The sequence below is a fragment of the Rhinoderma darwinii genome, chromosome 6, assembly GCF_050947455.1.
Source record: "Rhinoderma darwinii isolate aRhiDar2 chromosome 6, aRhiDar2.hap1, whole genome shotgun sequence".
NCBI lineage: Eukaryota > Metazoa > Chordata > Amphibia > Anura > Rhinodermatidae > Rhinoderma > Rhinoderma darwinii.
This window is the reverse complement of record NC_134692.1, coordinates 10629541-10650261: the sequence shown is the minus strand read 5'-3', so window position 1 is coordinate 10650261 and position 20721 is coordinate 10629541. Positions and strand designations below refer to the sequence as shown.

Here is a 20721-nt window from a genome sequence, read left to right as displayed (position 1 = left end):
AGTATGGTGGTAGTATCTATACTACTTAGTATGATGGTAGTATCTATACTCAGTATGGCGGTAGTATCTATACTCAGTATGGTGGTAGCGTCTATACTCAGTATGGCGGTAGTATCTATACTCAGTATGGCGGTAGTATCTATACTCAGTATGGTGGTAGTATCTATACTCAGTATGGTGGTAATATCTATACTCAGTATGGTGGTAGTGTCTATACTCAGTATGGTGGTAGTATATATACTCGGTATGGTGGTAGTATCTATACTCAGTATGGCGGTAGTATCTATACTCAGTATCGTGGTACTGTCTATACTCAGTATGATGGTAGTATCTATATTCAGTATGGCGGTAGTATCTATACTCAGTATGGCGGTAGTATCTATACTCAGTATGGCGGTAGTATCTATACTCAGTATGGCGGTAGTATCTATCCTCAATATGGTGGAATTATCTATACTCAGTATGGTGGTAGTGTCTATACTCAGTATGGCGGTAGTATCTATACTCAGTATCGTGGTACTGTCTATACTCAGTATGATGGTAGTATCTATATTCAGTATGGCGGTAGTATCTATACTCAGTATGGCGGTAGTATCTATACTCAGTATGGCGGTAGTATCTATACTCAGTATGGCGGTAGTATCTATACTCAGTATGGCGGTAGTATCTATACTCAGTATGGCGGTAGTATCTATACTCAGTATGGTGGTAGTATCTATACTCAGTATGGCGGTAGTATCTATACTCAGTATGGCGGTAGTATCTATACTCAGTATGGCGGTAGTATCTATCCTCAATATGGTGGAATTATCTATACTCAGTATGGTGGTAGTGTCTATACTCAGTATGGCGGTAGTATCTATACTCAGTATCGTGGTAGTGTCTATACTCAGTATGATGGTAGTATCTATATTCAGTATGGCGGTAGTATCTATACTCAGTATGGCGGTAGTATCTATACTCAGTATGGCGGTAGTATCTATACTCAGTATGGTGGTAGTATCTGTACTCAGTATGGTGGTAGTATCTATACTCAGTATGGCGGTAGTATCTATACTCAGTATCGTGGTACTGTCTATACTCAGTATGATGGTAGTATCTATATTCAGTATGGCGGTAGTATCTATACTCAGTATGGCGGTAGTATCTATACTCAGTATGGCGGTAGTATCTATACTCAGTATGGCGGTAGTATCTATACTCCGTATCGTGGTAGTACTGTACTTGGGCACTGTGTGGGACTGGTAGTCAGTACTGTATGGCGATCCAATATTGCTGTTCTTGAGGATATACTTCATATTTTCTTTATTATCCGGGAAAAACACATAATAAAAAAAGCATAAACAAAAAACGGCTGTAAAATACGGAGCTTTTCAAGGGAAAACAGCCTCTGCTTTTCAGCAGTTTTTTAAGCATCAAGCGTTTTTTACATCCGTTTTTTGGGGCTGTTTTTCTATTGACCCAATGAAAAACGTCTCTAAAAACGGCTCAAGAAGTGACATGCACGTCCTTTTACAGGGCGTTTTTTTACGCGCCATTTTTTCAAACGGCCACATACAAAAACACCCCGTCGGAACGAAACGCTGTTTTTCCCATTGAAATCAATGGGCAGATGTTTAGAGGCGTTCAGCTTCCGTTTTTTTTTTCTGCCGCTTTTCGGGGCATTTACGGCCCGAAAAACGGCTGAAAATAAGTTGTGTGAACATAACCCTAACAGGATCAAGGTCCATAAAAATTAATGTTTTTGTTTTTTTTGGCAAAGGATAATAAAGCTTCTTGAATTTCGTCGATGGTAACGGGCAGGACCAGGCGAGTTCTGTCAGGTTTAGGCAGTTTTGTTAGATTGAATGTGAATGTCCCCGGAGCTACATTCCAACTCAGAACTGTCATAATAAGACCTAAAACCTGATATAACGTCACCATTATTACACACGGACAGGCCATTGTTATTGAGTATAGAGGATACGTAAAGAGGAGCATGCTTCGTGACAGTTTTGAATATATTTTAGTAAATATTCGTGTGATTAACGTCCAAGGTTTTTTGTAAACTTTTTTTTTGTAAACTTTTTTTTATATAAATAAAGCTGTGGAGTCTTGAAATAAAAAAAACAAACAAGTCGCTTGTAATATGACCCTTACTTCTATTTTGCACCATTTTCCAGTTTACTGAATGCAGCCTGCAGTGTAAAGAATGGAGGTTTTCATTCTGGTTACGTCTAGTCATGTCTGTACTGTTTTTGTGTTTCTTTTATTGATCATTTTTTGATAATAAAAAAACACTTCTCCCTGGGTATGCGGGTGGCATCTAGAGTAAAAACCTCCATTCTTTAAACTGCAGGCTGAATTCAGGGAACTGTAAAATAATATTTTTTCAAAAACGAAATACGGCATATATTACACTATCAATTTTTCTCTTATTTCATATCTAAACAGCTTTATTTAAAAAAAAATGTGAAACCCATTTAAAGGGGTAGTGCACCTGTTACAGTAAAATGCCAGATCATCATCCATGAGTCCCAACCAATTCCAACAAAAGAAGGGGGACTTAGTAAAATAATAGAACCCTTTAAAACTTTAACTTAAAATCTCTGATATCTCTAGGACCCCCAAAAAACCTGACAGCTCTGAATGGGGCTTTACAATGCACTGTGGCCCCTTCAGTGCAGGATTTCACGTTTTCTTTTACCAGGCTCAAATAAAGAAAAATTTCCCAAGATCAAGTTCAAGTTCAGACCAGATTTTCCACTTCTTACAATTGCTGTCTGGGTCGTTCAGTGCAACCAGTTTCCTAACTTCTATACATGCAAACCAGTACAATGCAACAGGCACAACGCCTCAGCTGTGAGAAGTTTTAACCCCTTAGAGACACAGACAATTTTTGTTTTTCCACCGTTGCATTCCAGGAGCCTTAACGTTTTATTTTTCGGTTGATCTTGGGCTTGTTTTTTGCAGGACGAGCTTTAGTTTTTAATGGTACAATTTAATGTACCGAGAAACGGAAAAATTATTTGTGGGTTGGAATGGGGGGAAAAAACTGAGATTCCTCCATTGTTTTTTGGGTTTCGGTTTTTATGGCGTTCACCGTGCGGAAAAAATCCATGTTAACTCCAATATTGCGGTTCAAGGCGTTTTTTTTTTATGTCTTACTACTTTTACAAAGTCAAAACAATTAGTTAAAAAAATTGTTTTGGGTCACCGTATTCTGGGACTGATGGAGCGCTGTTTTTTGCTGGGCTAATTGTACCATTTTGGGGTACATGTGACTTTTTGATCACTTTTTATTCCATTTTTGGGGGGGAAACCAGGTAAATAACACCAATGCTCTTATTTAAAAAAAAAAACATTTCCTCCGGCGTTCACCTGGCAGGTTAGATAAAGATTTAGTAGTTTAGACATTTTCGAAATCGAAAATACCAATTACGTTTAAATTTTCTATTGCTTACATCATTTTTGGTAAAAAATGGGAAACGTTTTTGTTTTTTTCGAAAATTTTATTCAACATTTTTTCCTTTTTTTTTTTTACGTGCAATCTTCGTATAATTTAGGCAAGATTTATGTATTGCCGTGTATTACCTTTATCTGTGATCTACTACTAAGCCTTGCTTCTAGCAAGACTTAATAATAGATCACAGAAGGTAGACCTGGAGGACTTCCATAGGCCTCCGACTGCCATGGCAACTGATCGATTCCGTTGCGGCGGCGCGATCGGCGGACAGAGGGAGCCCCACCTCTATCTAACTGTTTAGATGCTGAAATCGCTATTGACTGCAGCATCGGAGGGGTTAAATGGTCAAGATAGGACTTATCTACAATCCTGGCCATTGCAGGCGGGTGTCAGCTGTATGAAATAGCCGGCATTCGACTCTGCCCCTGAGCCCGCGGCATACTGTGATGGCGCACATTCGAAGTAACTGTTCGTCGGATTTCACCAAGAGGTTGAAGGTGTACATGTTTGCTACAAGTATATTTCCATTTACTGACAGCAAGCAGAGCTCTTAAAAAATGGGAGGAGCTCAAATGTAAACTTTATTAGAAAGCTGCAGGACTATGTTTTGCGCAATGATTAAGCGGTAAAGTACATAATAAGGGACCCTGGAGATTGCGGCTCGTAAACAGATCTTCAGTCACCCGGGTCTGTTGTTTTTGGGCTCAGCTGGAGCCGTCATTCGTTACCTAGCAGCCAGATCCCAGGATTAGACATTCTTAGACATATTTTTGTCTTGCAACATTCCCTCCCAGCAGCTAAGCAGTTAATATGGTGTGCAACTAAAATATTCCTTCAAACCAATATCAAAAGCTGCGAGGATCAGTCAGCGAGGACATGATCCTTCCAGCCCGCAGCTTCTATTTAGCCCAACACTTCAAGGGGACGATCAGTCCCTTTCTGCAGACATGCAGGGTCAGTGTCCTTCCGCCCAGAGCCTTGCATGGGACTGCGGCAGCCGAAGTAGGAGAGGGCGGCAAGAAGATGAAAACATTTGATGATTTGCCTGGGCCCTCCCTGTTCACCAACCTCTACTGGTTCTTTATCAGGGGCTACCTGCTCCATACTCATGAGCTACAGGTAAGTTCTACTTTATAGATAATTAGGCCATTAGGGGGCAGTATAATGGGGACATCTGTGGCTGACACTGTTATGGTGGTCCTCCAGAGAGAGAGAGACGCTTTATGTAAGTGCTCTCTACTCTGGCCAAGACAAAGGGATCCTGAATGGAGGACCCCCCTCTATTGATACATACTTGCCAACATTTGAGAAGGGACATCAGAAAGATTCTGCCAGGGGACTTACAAATTTTTGGCATCATGCCCCGCCCATTTATTTAGGACACACTCCCAACCTACGGCATTTGAACCACAAATAGTGCATATGACCTCCTTCATCACACCCCTAAATAAATACAGACCCCAAGCCCCCTTAAATACAAAGACCGGACCGACACTCAGGAGCTACGGAAGCAGTGTAACAAAACAATTTTAGCTGTTTCCAAAAAACCTGGCCACCTCATAACGCAGTGGCCGGAGCCAAGCGGCAGAAGGTGGGACGTGGGTCAGGGGGCCCCGTTCTAGAGATAGATGCCTCTGGGACCTGCATCTATCGGATATTCATGGCATATCCTGTGGATATTCCATAAATGTCCGAGATGGAAATACTCTTTTAATAGCCAAACACCCATCTGTAGACAGCACTGTTTCTGAATTTTTGCTCCTCATCAGTACAGAGTAGGGTTCTGCTTGGCTGCGTGAAATGCCTCTTGGTAGGTACTGATTCTCCTTGTGGAGATCCTGCTTGTAGAAAGTCTCAAAGGGGTTGTCCAGGCACAGACAACTGATGACCTATCCACTGGATAGATCATCAGTATATGATCGTTCATGGGGGTCCGACACCCGGACCCACACCGATCAGCTGCTACGGCTGCTGGATGTTATGCAGGGTATGTGGTATTCTGAGCCGGAAGCAGATGGCTCCGTACATAGCATAGCGACTGTGCTGCAGAACAGCAACTCTGCTCCTGTTCTCTTGAATGCAGTACTGCAGCTCGGCCACTATTCTGTGACCGGAGCCATCTGATTCCAGCATGGACATCCAGTGCCTGGAGGCAGCGGATCGGTGCGGGGTCCGGGTGTCAGACCCCTACCGATCATATACTGGTGACCTATCCTGTGGATAGATCATTTATTCTCCGTGCCTGGACAACCCCTTTAAGGGCAATGCTCGCTGGGAAAAGTATGCAAAATACCTCTCCTCCAAATAGATGAAAACAGTCTCTCTAGTGCCACCTATAGGTGACTACCCTGTAAGTCAATGTCCGACCCTTTTTAGAGATTTGAAACATGACCCGGGTTAATAGCCAAACAAGAGACACCCGTCTGTAGACAGCACTGTTTCTGAGTTGTTGCTCCTCATCAGCACAGAGCAGCGTTCTGGTTGAGATGCTTCCTGGAAGATTTTGATTCTCCTAAGAATTGGTCGATTATTGTTGTGTTGATTTCTGATCTCGATTCACTGGCAGATAAAATACAAACACTATGGACCAATGTTCAGATCTGTTGTCGGCCGTTATAAGATGGTGAATATAATGGACCCAGAGATTTTGGAGGCTGTGCTGAGACAAGAAGGAAAATACCCCATGAGGAATGAGATGGACATCTGGAAGGATCATCGTAACAAAAGGAACTTGTCTTATGGACCCTTAACAGAGTAAGAGCTTTATATAAGGGGACGGTCTAATCTCCCATTACTGCCCCTCGTAGTCTCCTGGTGATCCTGAACGGGCCTTTTAGTGTTGTGTAGGGACAAAGGACGGCTCTAAAAGGCACGCACTGAAATATTTGATCATGAGAATTTTTGGGCTTTAAAGGCTGTGTACACCTTTGCAATCATTTTTTTTTTCTTTAATAAAACAGTCTCTTAGTGTGTTTGGTGCAACTTTCAAAATACCTTTTATTAAAAATTATTTGTACTTTTTGAGATACAGCTGCTTTGTATCCTGTCTATAGAGCAGCTGTATCTAGAGATGAGACCTGAATCTGTCAGGTGAGCGGGACTGACGGGTTCAGTGACAGCGGGTCTAGGATCCACCTGTTATCGATCACATCTAAGTTATGAACTGTCAGAGACAAACAGTTCCTGCTGACACTGAACCCGTCAGTCCCGCAGACCTGACGGATACAGGTTACAGCACTTGATACAGCTGCTCTACAGACAGGATATAAAGCAGCTGTATCTCAAAAAGTTAAAATAATTTTAATAAAAAGTGTTTTGAAATCTGCACCAATCATATTTTTATTGAAAAAAAAAAAAGATTTCAAAAGATGGACATAGCCTTTAAATTTAAAGTGGAACATTATCCTGATATAGCTCATAAGGCTCCAATCCTCTGACTTTGGTACAAATTATTGTCCCCCTGTTCCCCTACACAAATACTAATAAAAATCTCACCAGCCTGTTACCACCACTAGGGGGCGAGTTCTATGCATCTCCCATTCAGCTCAATAGAAGCTGCAGTATTTGGCCTTTTTTTCTGTGTGTTTTCTAAAGTATTATTCTACCTTTTTTCTTATTTGCATTAGTAGTACATAGTAAATATACACTATATGGACAAAAGTATTGGGACACCTACACCTGCAGGAGCTTTTCTGACGTCCCATTATAAATCCATAGACAATAATATGGAGCTGGTCCCCCCCCCCCCCCTTTGCAGTAAAACATCTTCTATTCTTCCGGAGGCTTTCTACAAGATTTTGGGGTGTCTGTAGGAATTTTTGCCTATTCATCCAGGTCAGACACTGAGGTTGGGGGAGGGGGCCGGGCTCGTGATCTCCATTCTAGTTAATCGCAAAGGTGTTGGATGGGGTTGAGGTCAGGACTCTGCGGCCAGTCAAGTTCTTCCACACCAAACTTTCCCAACCAACCAACCATGTCTTTATGGACCTTGTGCACTGGGCGCAGTCATGAGGAACAGAAAAGAGCCGAACCCAAAACTGATCCCACAAAGTTGGAAGCTACAATTGTCCAGAATGTTATGTGTGCTGAAAATGTAAGATTTCCCTTCACTGAAACTAAGAGGCCGAACCCTGAAAAACACCCGCATTACCCCTCCCCCACCAAACTTTACAGCGGGCACAATGCAGTCAGGCAGGTAACGTTCTCCTGGCATTCGCCAAACCCAGACTCCTCATCAGACCGCCAGGTAGAGAAGCGTCACCCGAAACCCAAAAGAAAAGGGAAGAATCATAGTCTCTTTAAATTCTACCCCACTTCGATTTTTTTTTCAGTTTCCCAGTACATTATATGATACTTTAAATGGTGCCAAGAGACACTGCAGCTCCTCCCGCAATAAACAAGCCTTCACACCACTCCATTGACGGAAAAATAAAAAAGTTATGGCTCATAGAAGGCGGGGAGCGTAAAACTGAAAAAATAAAAAAAATTGTCTTGGACCCTAAGGGGTTAATTTAAAAAAAAATAAACCTATGTCGGAGCTCCTGTGGGGGAGGGGCATTGGACACCCCTGGACCATATTGTTAAGAGACGCGGCTTTAGAAAATGTTCCCAGAGCCCGTTTACGGAAAACTGCGATCTAAATACTAAATAATACGTTGTATTCGGCTCCACACAGGGAAGGACATCGGTGGCACTCCCTGCGGACAACGCTCAATAAAAAGATGCTGAAGCCATCAGAAGCCAAAATATATGCCGGGAGTATCAATGAGGTGGTGTCCGACCTAATGGAGAGAATTCAGGACCTGCGCCGAGAGAGTCCGTCCGGAAACACAGTCCACGACATCACAAATGTCTTCTACAGATTTGCTTTTGAAGGTAAGAATCCCAAGGAAGGTGACAATGATGAGGGTAATTGGTCTCCTGGATTTATTTTCTCTGTCAATTCCTCACCATCTTTTAGATCTCCGCTTGCTGTCAGAGAAAGGGATTGAAAACCTGTACAGACCTTATACTTCTCACAGCTGAGGGTTTGTTACAATTTTATCCGGTCTAGACAATCCTCTGTGAGCGAAGCAGATCAGTAGAACAAATCTCTCTCTTGTCCTTATAGTTTGTTACACTGTATCAGTGCAGATAAAATGTATCATCCCGGAGTCCAGACTGTTTCGCTCAGAGGATTGTCTAGCTAAGATGCAATGGAAACAAATCCTCAGCTGCGAGGGGTATTAGGCCTGTACAGGTATTAAGACTCTAGATGTAAACAATCAATATTTCTATTCATTTATAACAAGCAGAGATTTTGAAAATGGTAAAAAATTTAACCGCAAAGGTTGGAATTTATCAAAGGCTTTACGACCACTTTTACGGAGTAGAAAAGTCACAAATTTTGGCGCATGCCATCGTTGCACTATAATTTGCCACTTTTCCCGAATTATAGGTGGGTGGGATTTAGCGGGAGAGGGCGATGTACCATTGGCGCATTGTACTTGAGGGCACTTCTGTTTGACATTGACATATGAAACGCCAAACCTAGTAAATTCCCCCCATAGGGTAATAGGAAATTGGCAAATTTCGCGTGTCTTGGATTGTCTTCTCTCTTTCAGGAGTCTCTTATATTGTCTTTGAGACTCGGATCGGCTGCATGAACAAACAGATCCCTCCTGAGAGCCAGAAATTCATCGATTCCATTGGATTTATGCTTAAGAATTCCGTATATGTAACTTACCTGCCGCTATGGACCAGGAAGGTTTTGCCGTACTGGAGGCGTTACATGGAAGGCTGGGACAATATCTTTGATTTCGGTAAGTATGATGAGAAGGAAAAGATTTGTGAAGAAGTTTAGAGGGTGCTGTCCCTTTAAAATGTAAACCCACCCAGAACTGAAGCCAGAGGAAGACAAAGGAGGAGGAGGGGACGTCATTGTGAACCCTGATCCAATGTAAAGAAATAAGAAAAAAAATAAAATTAGAATGGGATTTTTTTATTTTTTGGTCCCAAAAGTCAGGATCCAGAGGCAAGGCTGCAGTCCCCTAACCTATGTAAGGTGTGTCTTCTAATATATATATACAATGTATCAGTCTAAGATGTGTAGCTCACAGGGGATTGTCTAGACTGGATACACTTGTAACAAACCCTCAGCTGTGAGAAATATTAGGTCTGTACAGGTTTTCAGTTTCTGATTTTCTGTAAATAAGGCTTAATCATTGTATAATAAAAAATTAAGCAACTTTTTAATAAAGTTTGGGGAAGATTTAGTATTCCTAATGTGCCAGAATTCTGGCCCAAAATGTGCCGAATAAATCTCTGTGCGCCACATTTAGGCTTAATGCGCACAACCATAGCGATATTGCGGTCCGCAAAACCACGGATCTGTATATGAGGTCTTTGCAGATTTATAAATGGCATTCACCAGTCTATTGGCGCAAAATGATGGGCCAAAGTGAGGCAACTGTGAGTAGGAGAAGTCTGTAACTTTTTGTAAGAAGCGCCAAATTTGTCACACAGCTTAATAAATTTGGTGCGTCTTCTGATTGTCTCGTCCAAGTTTAAGCTGTCTAAAATTTAGACAGGATTAGTAAATCTTTGCTTGCTATCAGTAAATGAGAACATACTTGTTTACATCCAGAGGCGGACAACCTGTACACACCGAATACTTCTCACAGCTGAGGGTTTGTTTTGCTTGTATCCGGCCTAAGGCCTCATGCCCACTTCAGTTTTTTTTCGTTTTGCTATCAGTTAAAACAACGGATAACACCCTGACACATTCATCTCAATGGGGCCATGCACACGTACGTTGTTTTAACGGAACCGTGCGGCCGTTCCGTCAAAAATAGGACAGGTCCTACTCCTGCCCGTTTTTGATGGAACAGTCTCTGCCTTTTCATTGATTTGGTCCGTGAAACATCGGACTGCACACGCGTGCTGTCCGTGTTTCACGGAACAGTCATTAGCGGCCGTACAACAGCCGTCGGAAGCGTGCACGCAGCCTAAAGGTGAGCTAAACAGTGTGAATGCCAAACTGATACATTTTACCTGCACTGAAACATTGTAACAGACTATCAGAATAAGGGAGAGATTTTTGCTGCTGATGTGTTTAGCTCACAGAGGGATCCATAAAACTGGAATTCCCCTTTAAGACAATTGAAGCGAATACAGTTAGGAATATGGGGAGACATGTAGGAAAATGTCCGAATATCCAGGTTCCACACAGCGCTCGTATATTCCGCATCCTTGGGGTTCACATGTATCTATGGCGCTGATTGACCTCCCAGCAAAAGTTATCAGCAAATAATAATATAAATATGACTGGAAAACAACATAGTCCAAGGCCTTCCACGCCCCGGGAGATTACAGAGTGTATAACCTCTGATCAATGATCACTAAGTAGGGGAATAGAGTGTGTGTGTGTGTGTGTGTGTGTGTGTGTGTGTGTGTGTGTGTGTGTGTGTGTGTGTGTGTGTGTGTGTGTGTGTATATACACTACCGTTTAAAAGTTTGGGGTCACCCAGACAATTTTGTGTTTTCCATGAAAACTCACACTTATATTTATCAAATGAGTTGCAAAATGACTAGAAAATATAGTCCAGACATTGACAAGGTTAGAAATAATGATTTTTATTTGAAATAATGATTTTCTCCTTCAGACTTTGCTTTGGTCGCTCCATTTGCAGCAATTCCAGCATTGCAGACCTTTGGCATTCTAGCTGTTAATTTGCTGAGGTAATCGGGAGACATTTCCCCCCATGCTTCCAGAAGCCCCTCCCACAAGTTGGATTGGCTTGATGGGCACTTCTTGCGTACCATACGGTCAAGCTCCTCCCACAACAGCTCTATGGGGTTGAGATCTGGTGACTGCGCTGGCCACTCCATTACAGATAGAATACCAGCTGCCGGCTTCTTCCCTAAATAGTTCTTGCATCATTTGGAGGTGCTTTGGGTCATTGTCCTGTTGTAGGATGAAATTGGCTCCAATCAAGCGCTGTCCACAGGGTATGGCATGGCGTTGCGGAGTGATAGCCTTCCTTATTCAAAATCCCTTTTACCTTGTACAAATCTCCCACTTTACCAGCACCAAAGCAACCCCAGACCATCACATGACCTCCACCATGCTTGACAGATGGCGTCAGGCACTCTTCCAGCATCTTTTCAGTTGTTCTGCGTCTCACAAATGTTCTTCTGTGTGATCCAAACACCTCAAAATTCCATTCGTCTGTCCATAACACTTTTTTCCAATCTTCCTCTGTCCAATGTCTGAGCTTTTGCCCATATTAATCTTTTCCTTTTATTAGCCAGTCTCAGATATGGCTTTTTCTTTGCCACTCTGCCCTGAAGGCCAGCACCCCGGAGTCGCCTCTTCATTGTAGATGTTGACACTGGCATTTTGCGGGTACTATTTAATGAAGCTGCCAGTTGAGGACCTGTGAGGCGTCTATTTCTCAAACTAGAGACTCTAATGTACTTGTCTTGTTGCTCAGTTGTGCAGCGGGGCCTCCCACTTCTCTCTCTACTCTGGTTAGAGCCTGTTTGTGCTGTCCTCTGAAGGGAGTAGTACACACCGTTGTAGGAAATCTTCAGTTTCTTGGCAATTTCTCGCATGGAATAGACTTCATTTCTAAGAAAAAGAATAGACTGTCGAGTTTCACATGAAAGCTCTCTTTTTCTAGCCATTTTGAGAGTTTAATCGAACCCACAAATGTAATGCTCCAGATTCTCAACTAGCTCAAAGGAAGGTCAGTTTTATTGCTCCTCTAAACAGCAAAACTGTTTACAGCGGTGCTAACATAATTGCACAAGGGTTTTCAAGTGTTTTCTAATCATCCATTAGCCTTCTAACACAGTTCGCAAACACAATGTACCAATGTGTCTGAGTGACCCTAAACTTTTGAACGGTAGTATATATATATATATATATATATATATATCATTGATTCTTTCATTATCCAGACATCATAGGTGTCAGATTGTGAAATATTCTCAATTACTGAATGATGATAGAACAATAAAAAAAAATCATTACCAGGAAGAAAGTGTAAAATAGAAGTGTATAAAGAAAATTAAAACTAATGTAAACTCCGATACACGTGTTTTGTTTTAAAGGGAATGTATCATTTAGGCTTCGTCCGCATCTGCGTCAGGGTGTCGTTCTGTCGGAGCTTCCTGTCATAATGGAACCCTGACTGAAACAAACGGAAACCATAGGTTTCCGTTTGCATCACCATTGATTTCATAGTCAGTAGTCGACTGCGCTATTCATTCCGTCAAAACGACGGAACCCTTGCATAACTGACACAAACGGAAACCGCTTGCACCGGATCCGTCACCTTTGAAATCAACGGTGATGCAAACGTCAACACTTTGGTTTCCGTTCTGAGGGGAAGCTCTGACGGAACGTCAGAACGGACCTCTGACGCAGATGGGAACGAAACCTTTTCTATTTTTTTCTAATTAAAACCAGATAATAAAACTTTTTTTTTTTCTAATCTGTTTTTATGTTTTGATTGAATATTTTTTTTGTTTTATTTTCTATACATGATTATGGGGCAGCCATCTTGCCTGAGCTGCTGTTAAGAACATATAGATATATGCTTTACAACCGCCACATGGACCATAAGAACCTGTGAACAAGAGGGGACCCATTGACTTATATGGGAGAGTTTTCTAGGCATGCTCTGTAACCTGTGCAGGGAGGGGGAGGAGGGGAGCTGTGTCCATGACGGCTGAGAAGTGATCGCTACAGAACAGGAAGGGTCAGTCTATTATGAAGGTTGGATCCTGTATTATCTCTACATAGGTGTTACCTGTCAGTTGAACATCTAAATTCTGCCTGTGATGGTAATGAGATGACTGTTCAGAAGTGATCTATACAGAACAGGAAGAATCTGTCTATTATGAGTGGTGGATCCAGTGTTATCTATATAAAGGTGTTGCCTGTCATTGTAATCCTGCCTGTGATGAAAATTACTGATAAGAAGTGATCTCTACAGGACAGGAAGGATCAGTCTATTATGAATGGCGGATCCTATGTTATCTATATATAGGTGTTACCTGTCAGTGTAATCCTGCCTGTGATGAAAATGACTGATAAGAAGTGATCTCTACAGGACAGGAAGGATCAGTCTATTATGAATGGCGGATCCTATGTTATCTATATATAGGTATTACCTGTCAGTGTAATCCTGCCTGTGATGATAATGAAATGACTACTGAGAAGTGATCTTTACAGAACAGGAAGGATCAGTCTATTATGAATGGTGGATTCAGTGTTATCTATATAATTTCCAGAACCAGGTGCCAGATTAAAAGTATAGATAGATTTTTTTTAATGTCTTGAGTAATAATTGAAATGCTGTTTTACTTCTGTTAAACATTTGCTGTGGTTACATATAGTTACATATAGTAACATAGTTTGTATGGTTGAAAAAAGACACTTGTCCATCAAGTTCAACCAAGGGACGGGAAAGGGGAAGTAAAAAATTTCTACACATAGGAGCTTATATTTTTTTGTTCTGGGAAATTATCTTTGCCTATTTTAAAGCCATCTACTGTCCCTGCTGTGACGGCCCCTGCGGTGACTATTCCATAGATTCACCGTTCTCACAGTAAAGAAGACTTGGTGATCATATGATCGTTGCAGGTCCAACACCCGGCACACAACCGACTTCAGCTGGCTGTGCAGTGACCACTGCAGGAGAAGTGTAGTATTACACTTCAGAGCTCTGCCTCATGGTGGTGCTGAGCAGGAAACCCCTCTCTATGATGAACATAAGGACATGGTTCCTCCTGATTAGATAACCCCTTTGAGTAGCTGTAAGATTTCTACTATGTGGCTGCAGTACAGTGCAGGTTTTATAATATGGACCCCCTGTTTTGTTCTAGGGAAGAAGCTGGTGGACAAGAAGATGAGTGAGATCCAGTCCCGGCTGGAGAGGGGAGAGGAGGTGCAGGGAGAATACCTGGCGCACCTGTTGTCCAGCGGTAAACTCAGCTTACCGGAGGTGTACGGCAGCGTGTGCGAGCTGCTGCTGGCTGGCGTGGACACCGTACGTAATCATTACCTATTACTGTGACTTATTTCCCATATTAGTAACATTGTGAGATTTCCTTTATAAACAAAAAAAATATTTCAGTCTTATATGAGTAAAACTTAAGGGTTTTTCTGAGCCTATGAAAAAAACCTGAAAAATACCTATATGTGCCTGAATGCTCAGCAGATGATGCCACCATAGCTCAGAAGTATTTATTTTGAATTTTCATGATCTTGCCCAGCTCTGTAAATCACCTTTGTTTTGATGCTGTCAGGGCTTGCTGTGGGTGGGATTACCATTTAAAAGGACTACAGTTCCCATGATTCCTCTTCCCTCTTGAAGACATTCTCTATATTTATAGCTGCCTGCATGCGCCTCTATTACAAGGTATAAGGTTGTGCTGTAATAACTCTCTGTCTGCTCCTGAGACACAGCTCTGCTGTTCTGCTGCTAGACTCTGTGCTATCTGCTGCCCAGCATGTGAAACACGATCCCTCCAGAGACAGGGAGAGAGGGGGAGAGCAGGGAGCAGTGGAGATAAAAGGCATGTGATGTCTGATGTTTTGTACTATAGGGAGAGGAGAGATAACCACGTGTCCAGTGTACGTGAGGTCTGACAAGAATTAGATAAACACCAGGACCATAGTCGTGAGACTGTATGTGAGACTGACTTATAGAGGCATTTCAGCCACAGACAGCATATTAGTAACTGACCAATCTTACTGTAGTTACACAATTTACACACAATTTTTAAAGACCTCAAAACCACTTTAAAAGAGGTCACGTCCCTCTCCTGACGTTTCTCTTTTGGTAAATAATTGTATTCCCCATGAAATAACAATTCAGCAGCGTCCTTTCTTACACCTCTACGTTGTGCAGTTCCTGTGTTAGTCTTCCTAGAAATTTAGGCATAAATGGACAACTGGGTGTAACCAGTTGTAGGTGTGTCTATACTCAGTGTGATAACATCCAATCAATACTCACAATCTCAGGCAATGTAGGGACACGCCCCCTGGACAAGGAGAATGGGGACACCCAGTTGTCAATATTCATACATTTCTAGGAGGAATAACAGAAGAATAGTATAATGCAGAGATCTGAGAAAATATGTTCCAGAATTGTTATTTCATGAGGAATCACTATTAAAAAAACAGTTCACAATCTGGACAACCCCTTTAATCATTGTATAATGAAAAATTCTGCAACTTTCTAATATACTTTGTGTTTCAATTCCTTGGATTTCAAGACCTCTGCTTGATTTTAGCGAATGGGTGCATTTTTATTTACAATCCGACTCTAAAAACCCATACAGACCCTCACAGCTGAGGGTTTGCTACAGTGGTATCCAGTCAAGACAATACTCTGTGAGACAAACAGCCTGGTCTCCAGACTGATACATTTTACCTTCAACTGATGTTATGGAATCAGTGGTTGAGCAATTCCCAGGCTGGAAGTTTTATGGAATTGTTATGTGAGCGATTCCCCAAAGGCTGCTGGAGACTATCGGGACTGAGCGTGCAAATAAATCCGCAGCCCCAAATCTGTCACAACTCTAATCAACAGTGTCTAAGGCTACTCTATGGTTTTCGCCAGAGCCCACCGCATAGAACCCAGGTTGTTTTAATAGAGTTCGGTGTTGGACAAGGGGTGCAATGCAGGCAGTACCTGAACAGATAACAAGACAGAAAGTCCAAATCACAGAGCTAGTGGATATCAGGGATTGCAAAGGTCAGAACCAGATGGGAGCAGAAAGTCCAAATCACAAAGCTAGTGGATATCAGGATTTGCAAAGATCAGAACCAGACGGGAGCAGAAAGTCCAAATCATTAAGCAAAGGGTAATCCAGCGACAAGCTGAGATCCAGTTCCAAGAAGTCCAAATAGTCAAAGGTACAGGGTATAGACAGAAGCTTGATCAAACAAATGCAACAAGGAAAATCACAAGCAAAGAACACAGAAGCAACCCAGGTTTAAGTACTCCACCCTCACACCTGATAGAAAGAAGGACAGAGAAAAGGGATAGGCTGAACAGTAAAACCAGAACCGCCCAGAAGCTAGACTAGTAGTCAAGGTGATCTTAAAGGGACGGACGTTTCCTAACAACTGATACATTGTAACAAACTTATCAGCACAGGACAGAGAGTTGTACTGCTGATGTGTTTAGCTCACAGAGGATTGTCTAGACTGGGTTCCATTGTAACAAACCCTTCACTGTGGGAAGGATCAGGTCTGTAAAATCTATAGAGACAGCAGCAAAAAAAACGGTCCAATTTTGCCGTGATTATGAAAATGGCAAAAACCGCAACAACGAAAAACGACTCATGTAAATGGACCCTAACGCTTTTTCTTGCCTGTACCTAATCCCTATATTCTGTAGTCTGCCATGAATAAACCATCCTCATATATTTCTGCTTTCTCGCAGACGTCAAACACTTTATCGTGGTGTCTGTATCACCTGGCACAAGACCCAGAGCTCCAACAGTCGCTGTATGACGAGGTCACGAGGGCCGTTCCAATGGGTCGTATCCCTGTAGCAGACGAGATCACCCAGATGCCCTTACTGAGGGCGGTCATCAAAGAGACCCTAAGGTACCTCCAGTAATAGGTTGGAAATTAACTGGGACAATTCTGCACCCCAAATGCCCCATACTGGTCGCACTATGACCTGTCAGAAGTTTGTCAAGCGTTTAGTTAGCCTTTAATAAATTAGGCGCATCTTACTCCAGCGCTCTTTGGATTACGACTGGGGTCTGAATGCCAGTCTGAATAAATTCCACCCTAGGTGTTTAAATACCTTGCCATTTTCAAGATCACTGCTTGCTATCAGGGAAGAGAAACATTCTTGTATACACCGGAGGCTGAAAACACCTTTCTTTTTGCAAACATTGTGCAAAGGAGCAATCAAAGAATCTTGGGCTATTCTGATCTAAAATGTACAGCATTCATGTATTAAATATAGCTTAAATATGATAATAATTACTGGTACCTAGGGAAGTGGCTAAAAATAGCAGGCACAGGTGACTGTGGGGGAGGGGTCGGTTTAAAAATTTATTTATTCCAACAAACAAGTATCCTGTGATCTCTTCTGCAGGCTGTATCCTGTCGTGCCGATCAATGCCAGGATTATAAATGAAAAGGAAGTAACTATTGGAGACTATCAATTTCCCAAAAATGTAAGCAATGTTTGTAAACCCTGCACAACTACTCCCTCTTGGTCGTGATTGACGCCTCCAGTGGCGCATGCGTGAGATTTCAGTGACGTAGCAGAACGGTGGAGCGGTCAATAAAAACTAAGAGGGGGGTGTTGGGAAGGGTTCACTCGCGAGCTCGTTTGCATATACGAACAAAGTTTTGTTGCACTGCTGCGGCCATAAAGGTATGTTTGTACATATTATGTCCCCTGCCCGGCACTGGTATTAGCTTAGCAGCCATAAAGCATTTGACGGACTCCCTTTAAACTTAGTGGGAGCTGTAAAAACCTGTATGCATTGAGCTCCCCCTAGTGGTGGCTACGGACAACCACTATACAGTAAGCAGTTCAATGCTGGACTTCCTCTCACCATGGGCCCCATAACAATCTTGTTGTCTGCCTCTGTGGTCGGTACGCCACTGTAAAGTACAATGCAGCGTCTCTAAGATTTTATATATATATTTATGGTTGATAAAATAGCAGAATAAAACTAAAATGTGGAGTAGGTCTATATCATGTGTATGAATCAAAATTAGGGGGACTTCATTGATGGACCTAGGACAAGCTTTACTGGCAGGACCACGGAACTTCAATCCACCGCTCAGTATCACATGTGGTTAATATAAAATAGTATATTGTTTAGATATTAAAGGGGGTTTTCCGGGACTATCAAATTGATGACACTTAGGATAGGCCATGAATATCAGATCGGAGGGGGTCCGACTCCCGTCACCCCTGACGTACATTTGGTAGTAGCTGTGCATGATTTTTTAGCTTGCTGCAGCTCCGTGCTATTTAAGTGAATGGGACTAAGCTGCAATTCCAGGCGCAACCACTGCCAAATGTACGGCACTGTGCCTGGTAAACAATGAAGGGGTTGCGGCTGCAGCCCCTTCAATCAGCTGATCGGTGGGGGTGCCGGGAGTCAGACCACCACCAATCTGATATTAAGGGCCTATCCTAAGGATATTATAGTCCTGGAATACCCTTTTAACCCTGACTTGCAGTTATTGACTTCTATTTTTGTATCCTCTAATCCGGCAGACTCTCTTTGTTCTGAACCACTATGCGATCTCCCGGGATGAGAACAACTTTCAGCAGCCAGAGAAGTTCCTGCCCCAAAGATGGTTGCGTAGTGGAAAGATGAAGCACCACCCGTTCAGCTCCATTCCTTTTGGGTTTGGGGTCCGAGCCTGTGTTGGCAGGAGGATTGCCGAGTTGGAGATGCATTTGGCCTTAGCTCGGGTAAATAAATGATGATCCACAGAATCAATGATCAGATCAACAACGTTAAATGCTTTTGTTAAAGCGACCCCCTAGTTTTACATAAAAATGTGCCTTTAGCTGGACAATGCATGGTTAATTTACCCGATGCCCTCCGTTGCGCTTGTTTGCCACCGATCCGGTGATTCTTGAGCCCCTCTTTCATCCAAGATGGCCACAGCGCTTCTCAGACTACCCAATGTGCACTCTCCCCTACTAAATTAACTATTAATTCCCCAACTAAGGTTAAAGGGTTTGTCCACACACTGCCAACTGATAACCTATGGATAGGTCATCCGTATATTATCCGTGGGGGTCCGATACCCGGACCCCGCACCGATCAGCTTCTCCGGCTGCCTCTGGGCGCTGGATGTTATGCAGGGTATGCAGTATTCGGAGCCGGAAGCAGATTGATTAACTTGAATAGGAGCAGAGCTGCAGTACTGCCGCTAATCCGTGACCGGAGCGATTTGCTTCCGGTGTGGACATTTGGTGCCTGGAGGCAGCAAAAGCAGCTGATCGGTGCGGGGTCCACGTGTCGGACCCCTAAGGATCATATACCAATGACCTATCCTGCGGATAGGTCGTCAGTTGTCCGTGCCTGGACAAACCCCTTTACGTTTTTGTTTTGTAAAACGGGAGGGAAACTTTAAAAAAAAGTCTGTGGTGAGGAGGGTCCTGAGAGGGCAGTGGCACCTGAATATATTGTGACAATGCAGAAACGGGAGGCCAGACTGCAGCCTTTGTATCAGGTCTCACTTAGGCCTTATTCACACAAACGTGTTATACGTCCGTGTGACGGCTGATAAAACAACGGCCGTCGCACGGACCTACGTAATTCAATGGGGCCACTCACACGGCCGATGTTGCAACGGAGCGTGTCAAGGGTCCGTGAGAGAATAGGACATGTCCTATTTCTTTGCGCTTCACGCATCCCTACAAGGACTCTAATCTATGCGTGATAATGCGACCCGCAGTGCCGAGCACGGATGCACCTCGTACGTGAAAAACAGCGGTTCATGTGAATCCGGCCTTACTCACAATGGACTTTGTATATATGGATTCTAAAGTGAAGGTGAAATGTTCGTTTTTGGCTGGAGGGACACGTTATATAATAGTATGGATACATTTTTTTCATTTCTACGGTGTAATGTTTAGAAACAGCAGTCATTATAATATCATATATTTTACAGATAATCAAGACGTTTGAGGTTCACTACGACTCCCAAGGGGTGGAAATAAAACCAATGGTGAGAATTGTTCTCGTGCCCAGCACACCCATAAACCTGGAGTTTGTGGAGCGATGACACGGACTGGCGTGGAGGATCCTATTCCTGGGCTCCGAAGGGCCGAGCGTCACGTGATGTCATCAGTCAGGGGACAAACCCAAACCTGCAAAATATGAAAGGACTTTATATAAATAATAAACTCCACCAAAGGCTGAAATGTAAAAGAAAGTTCAGCACATACAATACATGAGCGAGGATAAAAGTAAAGGAACCTTTATTACTCAGGAGTCCGGAAGTTGTTTTTTTTACATTCTCTGTGTCCCTGGTGAGTAATTATTCAAGGAACACAAGAGATTTTCTTTTTACTATAAACCTGTTTATGGCACACAAACCTGAAACACTAAAACTTGGGGTACAGAATAATGACACTGACACTTGGGGAACAGGATAATGACACTGACACTTGGGGTACAGGATAATAAGACACTGACACTTGGGGTGCAGGATAATGATACACTGACACTTGGGGTACAGGATAATAAGACACTGACACTTGGGTAACAGGATAATG

The 20721-nt window shown here is 42.7% G+C and overlaps 1 protein-coding gene across 1 annotated transcript; it reads left to right on the top strand.

The window, feature by feature from the left end:
* Positions 1-3977: 3977 nt before the first annotated feature.
* Positions 3978-20417, top strand: LOC142656174 (sterol 26-hydroxylase, mitochondrial-like). The gene is made up of 9 exons (XM_075831069.1): positions 3978-4564; positions 6012-6199; positions 8121-8320; positions 9049-9246; positions 14321-14484; positions 16891-17057; positions 17560-17641; positions 18703-18903; positions 20115-20417. Exons 1-9 carry the CDS (start codon positions 4322-4324, stop codon positions 20226-20228), a joined length of 1557 nt encoding a protein of 518 aa, XP_075687184.1. The 5' UTR covers positions 3978-4321; the 3' UTR covers positions 20229-20417.
* The last annotated feature ends 304 nt before the right edge of the window (positions 20418-20721 follow it).